The sequence below is a fragment of the Heliangelus exortis genome, chromosome 28, assembly GCF_036169615.1.
Source record: "Heliangelus exortis chromosome 28, bHelExo1.hap1, whole genome shotgun sequence".
NCBI classification, from domain to species: Eukaryota; Metazoa; Chordata; class Aves; order Apodiformes; family Trochilidae; genus Heliangelus; species Heliangelus exortis.
In genome coordinates, this window is record NC_092449.1 from 2,373,414 (window position 1) to 2,383,476 (window position 10,063).

Consider the following 10,063-nt stretch of genomic DNA (forward strand, 5'->3'; position numbering starts at 1 on the left):
GGCCTGGGTGGCCATCTGCTCACCAGGTCCACTGTTCTGAAGGAGTTGGTAGCAGGAGAGCTCCTCATCCCGATGGATGCATAAGACAGGGTGGAAATGTTTGTGTAGAAGCAGAATTTGGGGTGGGTTTTGTTGCTGCTTTCAAGGGGTTTAAATTGTAGCCCTCAGCTGGCTGCACGTTGCACCATGTACAGCTTCAGAGGAGGGGAGAAATACCCACTGCACACCCTGGTGAGGGATTTACTGGGCAAAAAGGGTCCAGGAGACAAATACTGCAGGAACTCAGCTAATGCTGAACACCAGGGTGGTGCTCAGGGTGTGCTGGTCCCCAGATGTCAATGATGTGATGTTTGAGGATGTTCTGCCTCTGTTGTCCTCTTTGCAACCAGAGCTAATGCCACCCTGGGGTATTTTATATTCTCTGTGGGCAGTGAATATCCAGGTGCCTTTTTTAGGCTTTCATTTTTGCTCCCCAGAGGCTGGCTTGAAGCAAGTGGGATGGCTTTTCCCCTGCATGTCCTCAGGAAAGCAGAATGATTTTGCACAGCTGATCAGGTGAGGGTTAAACCTCTGTTAAAACAAGGAAAACCCTGCTGGGAATTAGATGCCAGAACCCTCTGGGGAGCTGGGGCTGGGTTTTTTTTTCTCAGCCAGGGAGCAGAGCTTCAACTCAAATGGACTTAAAAGGTATTGGTGACAAGTGGCAGCACTCTCACTGTCCCTGGCCAGGATGTTCCTCAGCTTTGCTGTCGATGAGCACCCAGCCATGGAGCAGTGTAATTATAGTTTTGTGGGTCTCCCCAGGCACACATGGGGGTGCCCAGAAGGAATTGTTCCTTTTTATAGCTTGTGGAAGTGGGGGTGATGTCATCAGAATTCCTGTCTCCTTCCTGCTGAGGTGTCCCTGTTCCGGACGGACAACCAGAAAATATCATTGGAACATGAGGACAAGGGAGTGGATCTGACCTGCTGCTCATCTCAGTTCTGGCTGCTTCACCACGCTCCTTAAAAACCCCTCTGGAACAGGCTTGGTGGGTTTTTGGGTGACATCTTCTTTAATCTGAGGCAGCTGCTTTTCCAGAGCCCTGTTTCTAATTCAGGCAAGGCCAAAAACCTTCTGAAGTGAGCGGTGCTGACCCCACCGCCGAGATATTTTCATGCCCCAAAAGATCACCACACTCACCCCACGTGAGAGGTTTTGTGTGAGGCTCACATGGTGAACCCTTGGTGCATGGTGTGCCCCATGTGCTGTGGGACATCAGGTCAGTGGCACTGCCTATCTTTAGCTGCTGTGTTTCTATCAGGGGGTGATAGGGCTCGGTGTGCTCACCTATCCCACCACAGCATTTACATTAATTCAGTTAATTAATTCAATTAATTACCAGGCCTGGAGTGGTGTGGAGAGGGTATTAATAGCTTGGAGCTAACCACTAACCAAGGGCAGTGCTGCAACCAGGTCTTCACCCTGGGTTGGTCTGAGTTGGAGAGAAAGAGAAAGAGGGGTGGGCTCGTGGCTCTGCAGCTTCCTGAGGATGTGGAGAGGGAGGTGCTGAGCTTGTCTCCTGGGATCCAGGGATGTGTTCATGGAATCCCAGACTGGTTTGGACTGAAAGGGACTTTAACATCCAGTCCCAGCCTCCTTGAACTGGCAGTGAAACCTCTTACCAGACCAGGTTGCTCCAAGCCCCGTCCAACCTTGGCTTTGAATAGTTCCAGGGACGGGGAAACCACAGCTTCTCTGGGCAACCTGGGCCAGGGTCTCACCGCCTTCACAGCAAGGAATTTCTCCTAAAATTCAACAGAAATCTCCCTCTGTTCAGTTTAAATCTATCACCCCTTGTCTGGGAGTGGTTCAGGAGTGCAATGGAGGAGGTTCAGCCTGGCTGGTGAACATTTCTTTACCGAGAGGGTGTTCAAGCACCCGAGGATTGCCTGGAGGCTTTGGAGGGCCTTGCAGTGAGTGAGCCCTGTGCCCCCGGGATGGGACACTGGGGATGTGAAGGTGAAGTGTGGGGTAGCTGCTGCTGGGCCCCTCGTGGTGTCCCCCCACTGCCACCAGGGAGCACTCAGTGACCCAGAGGGGGTCTTCGAGGGGCAGTGCCAGGTCCTCAGGGGCTGGGGAGGAGGGTGCTGCTTGGGGGGGTCCTCATCGCTGTCCCGGGTGAGGTCGGTGGTCGGGGGGACATCTCTGCCCAGGAAGATGACACTGCCCGAGCTTGGCCCTGAGGAGGTGGTGTCTGAGGTGGCAGCGTCCCCAGGAGGTGTCTGAGGAGGTGACCTCTTCATCCTGCTCCCCGGTGTGCTCAGTGCTGGTGCTGAGCAGCAGCAGCAGGGGGGCTGGGGCCAGCGCTCTGCCCTGATGGCAGTGGAACTGCTGGGGTGGGCCCTGGGGGGTCTGGGGGCTGCCCAGGCCAGGAGGGTCCCGCAGCCCCCAGGGCAGCCCCTGGCAGAGCAGCGGGGCCGTGGCCCAGCCTGGAGGTGTCTGCTGGAGGTGAATTGGTGCCCCTCACCTCACGGGAGACCCGGGGGGGGTGGAAGCAGCCACACGGAGCCCTCTGCAGCCCTGGGTGGGTGAGGTGGAGCCGTGCTGGGCTGGGGGGACCCTCCAGGGGCACCCACTGAGGTGGCCCCGATGGCCAAATGTCCCCCGGGTCTGTGCCAGGCAGGGGGGAGGTGCCAGGGGTGGTCCCAGGGGTGAAATGCTGTGCCAGAGGGATGGGGAGCAGCTCGGGGGGCAGAGTGGCTTTCAGGGGGGGAGAGAGCAGAGATGGCCCCAAGGCTGTGGGAAATGCTCTGGAAATGGGATTTTCTGGGCACACAGCACCCAGGGGAGGGCAGGGACCTGGCCCAGGCTTGCTGAGCCCCCAGGCAGTGTCTGGAGGTGGTGGGGAGGTGGGAGCACCCGGGGGCTGGGGAAGGTGGCAGAGGCAGCAGAGCAGAGAGGGGTCCATCCTGCTGGGGGGGCTCAGGGGTACCCCCCACACTGGGGGTGCCCAGGCTGCAGGGAAGGGCTGGGCCTGCCCGGGCAGGGGGTGGATGTTGGCTGAGTCTGAACGAGTGACAGGAGCCAGTGGTCACCTCCACTTCTGCCCCCAGGTCTGTCCCTGGGGTGTGGGGGTCAGGGTCAGTTCCCACCATGGGGGTAGAAGGGTTCTGGGAGCCCAAAGGGCTGAAGGAGCTGGGGGGCTGCAGTGGTGCCTGCACCAGGGCTCCTTCTGTTTGTTGGCTGCTAAGGACTCTCTGGTGGCTCCCAGGAGAATGTGGGGGCTCCCAGTGTTCCATCCCCTCCCCAGCTCCTGCTGTGGAGGGAAAGGGTGATGGGGGTCTGGGGTGCCCCCAGCCCCTATGAGCAGCTCTCAGGGTCTGGTGGTGCCAGGGCCTTTGGCTGGGGGCCTTGGTCCCTTCCCAGAGCTGGGACATCCTTGGGGACAGTGGGAATGGGTGGAAGGAGCCCCAGGCCTGGTGTAGAAGTATTGATGTATTAAAACAAGACCTCCTAGAGATTTTAAGGTGGTTTTTTTTTTTACTGAATGTAAGAGATGACATTACAAGCAAGCTATTACATAAAGACTTAATATCTGCAGAAGCACAGAAGCAGAAGTCAGTTGTTTTCCCAATGCAGCTCTACTTGTTCCATTATAAAAATGCATTTTCAAGTCATGCTTCAGCCAGTGGAATATAAAATAATAAAAAAAACCCCACAAAACAATCCTTTCCATCAGAGCTGTGAATAAGTTATCTTCATTTTTCAATTATATACAAAAGATGCTTTCCAATGGACAATATAAGAGTTTACACAAATAAACCCTCATTCCAACTTCTCAGTACTATTTACATCATTCTGTACATGGGTCTTTCAGGTTTTCTGAGACCCTGAAAAGCAAGAAGGGAAATGTGACTATTTAGGCACCAGAGCAGGTTGTTTCCAGCAGTCAGCCCCTCATGTTTCACCCCTCAGAAGAAGGGAGAATTTACCTGTCAGCAATTCAAAAGCTTGTTGTGAATATCTTCAAAGACTTGATTGTAGAGCTCATCTCTAGACTTCAGTCCATCTAAATAAACTGAAAGGGAAGGTGGAGGTTGCAGTCTGTTCTGATCAGAACAAAATTAATGTAGAGCATTTCCTACTTAAGACAAATCACTACTGTGGAAAACTTCATTTTCCAGCTGGAAAAACAAAACCACCCTGGAAAAATTTATGGTCTGCAGAAATCTCATATCCTATTATAAAGAATGTTGATTTTATTTTTCTTTTCCCCCATAAGAACCTAAAATATGAAACAAGGGGAAGAAGTTCTTAGCTATAAAACCATGACTATTTATCTGGAAGATACAGATTACAACTTATTAATAAAAACACTGCTTTGCAACATTACAGCTCAAGTTTCCTTGATGAAATAACCAACTTCCTTAAAAATCCAAAGCAGAATGTGGAATTTTTTGTGAGACTTACCAACATCCACACCATTGTCCTCCATTTCTTTCCTGTGTTTTAGGTACATGGGCCAGACGTGTCCATCGAAGAGACCGGGAGGGTCAGGAACGGTGTAGTGACGTGTGCTGGGAACACCAAAAGAATCACAGAATGGGCTGGGTTGGAAGGGACCTCAGAGCTCATCAAGTCCAACCCTTGCTCCACTCCCCCCGTGGTTCCCAGCCCATGGCACTGAGTGCCACATCCAGGCTCTTTTGAAATATCTCCAGGGATGGAGAATCCACCCCTTCCCTGGGCAGCCCATTCCAATGCCTGAGCACCCTCTCCAGAAAGAAATTCTTTCTCATGTCCAACCTAAACCTCCCCTGGCACAACTTGAGACCTCTTGTGCCCTCTTGTCTTGCTGAGAGTTGCCTGGGAAAAGAGCCCAACCCCCCCCTGGCTCCAACCTCCTTTCAGGGAGTTGGAGAGAGTGATGAGGTCTCCCCTGAGCCTCCTCTTCTCCAGCCTCAACACCCCCAGCTCCCTCAGCCCTTCCTCACAGGACTTGTGCTGGATCCCTTCCCAGCCTCCTTGCTCTTCTCTGGACCTGCTCCAGCACCTCAATCTCCTTCCTCAGCTGAGGGGCCCAGAACTGGACACAGGACTCAAGCTGTGGCCTCCTCAGGACTGAGCACAGGGGCAGAATCCCTTCCTTGGACCACCAGGGCTGCCTCTTGCACACTGCTGCAGCCTGATGTTCACCTGGCAGCTGTTTGCACAAAATGCTTATTGTCCCAGTCCAGCTTCTCATTGGGATTTGTCTATTTTGCAACGAGCTTATTGAAACACCCCAGTGAGGAGAGGCTGCAGGTAGCAGTGAAAGCAAACAGGTTGAGGGTTGCTCAGGGAGAGGCATGCAGCAACTATTTCAGTTCTAATTAGTGACACCAATTAATAGCAGGATAAAGCCAGCCTGAGGGCTTGCTGCTAGCAGAGTCTTCTTTGGAAGGAAGAGACAAAAGGATCTCCTCACCTTCTCCTCCTTTTACATTCCTCATATGGAACTGCCAGGTAGTAGCGCAGATCAAAGAGCTCGATCAGGGGTCTGGGGTGGGGGAGATGGAAAGGACACAGCTGTTTATTTCTCACTGACCAAAAAAAAAGTTAAATCACACCTAAGAGCCACACAAATCTCTCTGTCTCTTTCATATTTGTGTCTATGGTACACAACCAAATTGTAAGTGGTTTTAAGACAAGCTATTTAGGGTAGGATTATTCCTATCTATAAAACATGGAGAATAATGCCTTTTGCTGACACAGAGCTAGGAAACCCTGGGGTGTGAACTCTGTCAATTTCAAATTCAGCTTGCAGCAGACCAAAAGTGAATTAATCTATGGACTGAAGCAAGCTGTCACATGTGCACAGGCAGGCAGATCTGGCACCAGGCAACTCAGCTCCTGTTCTTTTCCAGCATGCAGGGGGTTTGCTCTGTCATGGCCTGTTGTGCTGCACTCCTGAAGAAAACCCAAATTCATCCTTAAAGCAAATCTGTTTGGAGCTGCTGGGACTCAGTGGCTGAAAGCCTGCTGAGGGCTGTATAAATTTGTACTATAGTATGAACTGAGCAAGCTCCAAGCCTTGGGGATGAGATGCTTCCTCTGGACTGAGGAAAGGCTCCTGTTTTTAAGACAGTGAAAGCTTCAGAGGCATTTGTCACCTTTAGGACAGACAGTTAGCTCCCCAGGGAGAGGCCAACACAACCCAGCAGCTGGGGAAGCTGCAGCAGTGCTGCTTGTCTTGTAACACTGCTTACAAACAGCTCCAGGTTTGGCAAGTGTCATGCACAGTTTGTTCTCTAAGTTTTGTAAACAAAACTCTAGCTTAGAGCCAAGAATCTTTTGCTCAACATGTTTATAGGATGCAGTTTTCTGAAGTTCATATATATTTAGCTACTGGAAGGTTTTCACTGCTGGTCTTGCATTCCTGCCAAGATTTTTTCCCCATATAAAAAAAAAAATCCACAAAAAAAAAATGATCTTTGCTCCAATGTACAATTAATTACTGAGCTCAGCTCAGTCAGTGTTGAACAAGCACATGTATCACATGACATAACTATTCTGTGTATCTCAGGAGCAGTTCCAATGAGGAAACTATTATTTCCTTGCTCTCAATGACCTCTCCAGCTCAAGGTTTAGGTCCCATGGTGGAAGAGCAGGAGGGAAGCCTGTGCCTTCACTGCTGGCTCAGTACAAGCAAGTTCTGGTTTAAAGCTCCCTGTGTCCTGGATGAGAACTTCCTGCATTACCTTGAGAGTCACCTTGTGCACCTCATTTGTACCACTATTCCTGGGAGATCTTATATTTTACATGAAAAAACCTAAGTGTGATAGCTCAGAACAGGTCAGGAAGGGTGTATTAGTACAGAAAGGAAGTTTTATCCTTGCTACTAGAGATCTAGTGTTCTTCCCTGGCAAACCAGTAATAGTTCCCCCAAACCTTACTTGTAATTATAAAGCAGGAAGCCTTCAATGACCAATATATGGGTATCTTTGGAGGCTAGCTCTTTAGAGCCAGGTGTAACATTCACCCCATGGGAACGAGCAAACTTCACTGGGTCCTCAATCCAGGCACGCACTGTGCTCACCATTGCCTCCATATCCAAGGAGTCCAACACTAGTCAGAAGAAAGGGGGTGGGTGGGAAAAAGGGAGACAATCAAATACCACAAACTACACAGGCTGGAGAATATAATATAGAATGAACTTGTAAAATTGAAATTACAGAAGTTTACTGTTAAATCTTTAATAAGTAAAAAGAAATACTTAGGAAAAAGATACATTACTGCATCCTATAGCGAGCACTGCTCTTACCATCCCATTGTTTAAAGCCGTCTTCCCCGACTTCTATTTGATCTTGTGGCTGAAATATAGTGAGCAATAAAACATTGCTGCAAACTCAGTGTGATCAGTTACCTAAGATCCGATCACAACCTGGACACTATTCAATACACAACAAAGCAGGTGTTCACTCAGCAAAACAATTACTGTCCCTGTCTGGACTAGAGCAAAATCCAAGCTCCTGTCTTTCACCAACCCCAAGAGCTCTGAAAAGTTTTCTTGGCCACTTTGGGCAGAGTTTTAGGTTAACAATTTGCTATGGTATCACTGGTCAAAATGCTACAGGGCCTTGTTTATAAGTCAATATATAAAACTTAAAATGCACAGAAGAACTTAAACCACAGAGCATTAAATAGCTACTCAGATTTACACAGCCAACACTTTAGCTTCTATTGGCTCTAATAAAAATGCTGGTGAGCACGGCACAACTTTTTGATCACTTCATTGTACCTTTATTTGCACTAGCACTTTTAGGCAAAACACACTAGGGAGATCTGTGCCATTATGACACATTTCTCCTCTACTGTAAGAGCTTATAGCTGACCATATTTGTGCATAAAGCTTCTGGCAGAGGTTCTCATTCTGTTCTGTGTGGTATGTGCTTAAGTCATGCAACTACTACGAGCATATTGACACATCTCTTGGGCTTCCAACCTCTGCTGGGGTCCAGCTACATCATAACTCCTGCAAAATGTCTGCAGCCTACAGGCTTTGCTGACAGGATTCTGGTGTGACTGCTGCCCTCCCAGCAGGAGACCCAAAGCAGCACAGGGTTTCTGGATTCATCTTTGGCAACACTGGAACTGGGTTTCTGATACAGAGCTGTCAAAGCTCCCCAGTGCAACCACCTGTCTGTATTCAGAGCACAGTACAGAGGCTTAAATCCTAAATTACTATTAGCAAGCAACATTCTTATTAAATGATGAAAGCCCAACATGAGGAACATTATTTGTGGAGAGTAAATAACCTCTAGCTTAGATCAATAGTTTCATCTGACTTTAGAACTGCTGTTAAAACTAAAGGAAGCTTTTGCTGCAACTGTTCTGTGCTCAGCTGTGCCAAGCTCCACTCCCCTGGAAACTGGCTTATGCTGATATTCATAAAGGTCAATGCCTGTCTGAAACTATAAAGAAATTAAATATGTATATATTTTTTAAATAAACAGAAAACATCTTACTCTTAAAATTGCCAGAACTTAAGAAGCATGCACAAAGACATGAGCTGTACTAGGGGACCTGCCACAACTGACCCTACGCAGAGGCAGCAGCTGATGTCTGGAGAGAGGAGGAGCTCGGCTTACCTTGAAGAAGTCATCCTGGTGGACCACGCAGCAGTTGGGGAGCGCCTTGATGATCCGGTTGGTCAGGGTGGTTTTGCCCCCGTTGGTGACACTGAACGGAGCGGGAAGAGGAAAGGGGTGGGGTGGGGGGGTTTGGTCAGCGGTACCGGAGCGCTCTGAGGAGCCGCGCGCTCCGCCCGTTTGAATTTCCCGCCTCGGCCACCCAGCGGCGCGCGCTGCCCGCCGATTGGCTGCCGCCCCCCCCTCCCCTCCCAGGCCCCGCCCCTTCCCCGCCGGCCAAGCTGCTGTGTCCGGAGACCGCCCGCGCGCCGCTCTTAACGGCCGCGCCGGTTCCCGCGCGCCCAACGGCCGCGGTGAGGGAGCGCGCGGCCCTGGCGCCTTCTCTGCTCCCCTCAAGAAGGCGGCGGGCGGGAGGGCTGCCAGGGCTCTCCCCCACACCCACACCTTCCCTCGCCGCCACGTTTTCCCTGCTTGGGGAAGCCCGGCCGGCGTCTCTTCAAGATGGAGGCTGCTGCGCGGCTCCAGCCGCTGAGTTGTCCCCGCTCCCGGTGTCCTCCCGGACCCCGCGCAAGGAGCGGGCAGCTCTGGGGTGGATGTAAAACGCGCCCTTGCCGGCTATTTATTATTATTAGAGCAGTTTATTGCTCGAAAACACCCGTGCTCCTTAGGAGGATAATGCTCATGAGTTGAAAAAGCCACCCCGTGAAAGTAATTCTAGCCGACAAATGCCTTAAATGGATTATGAATGAGAGAAGCGCGCTCTTTCCTCAGAGAATTATTCAGGCTTGTGCCTTCAAAACCTGTTTAACATGAAAGCCCTGAATAATCTCCCATCTCACTGGAATTTATTTCCTCTTTCAGAGAAACTTCTAAGGGCCTAACTTGCTGCTGAAAACATCCTTTTCCGTAGCTGAGGCACAGCACTGCCTACATCCGAAGTACAAAATGACGGGAAGTATTTTTTTGTATTTTTTTTTCCCTATTTCATCCCGTTAACACTCTACGCCACCCTGCCGAGCTCTCTGTATTTAAGCAGTACGGATGAAGAGCCAGCAAGTTACATCCCTTCTAGAATAATTCTAGATTAATAATTACACATTCATTTTCAATTAAATAATTTCCGAGTCTTGCCTACGACAACGAAACAGGGGAAAAGAGCAGCAAATATATGGGATATGAACAAGCACTCACCCCCCGATGCCTATGATGTATTTCATCTTCGTAGCGCTGCTTCCTTGGCTGGAATGTGGCGAGGAATAAAACAAAGCAAAAGAAAAAACTAAAAAAACGAAACAAACCACAAATAAAAAATAAAATTTAGAAAGGCTGAAGTTACTTTCAGTGGAACAAAGCTACCCTTGCTCAGCTCTCTCTCGCCTTAACTATTTCATTGAAGGAAAAGGCGGCTTCGCCTCTGTATTTATAGCTGCTCTGCCCTTCCCTCTGCCCG

At 50.0% G+C, this 10,063-nt stretch overlaps 1 protein-coding gene across 1 annotated transcript; it reads right to left on the minus strand.

Moving 5' to 3' along the window:
• Nucleotides 1-3,725: 3,725 nt before the first annotated feature.
• Nucleotides 3,726-10,001, minus strand: NMRK2 (nicotinamide riboside kinase 2). Its single transcript, XM_071728012.1, has 8 exons — nucleotides 9,805-10,001; nucleotides 8,614-8,704; nucleotides 7,287-7,335; nucleotides 6,919-7,090; nucleotides 5,451-5,522; nucleotides 4,454-4,560; nucleotides 3,976-4,061; nucleotides 3,726-3,873 (listed from the first exon to the last, which is right to left on the minus strand). The coding sequence occupies exons 1-7, from the start codon at nucleotides 9,828-9,830 to the stop codon at nucleotides 3,979-3,981; spliced, it is 600 nt and encodes a 199-aa protein (XP_071584113.1). The 5' UTR covers nucleotides 9,831-10,001; the 3' UTR covers nucleotides 3,726-3,873; nucleotides 3,976-3,978.
• Between the last annotated feature and the right edge of the window lie 62 nt (nucleotides 10,002-10,063).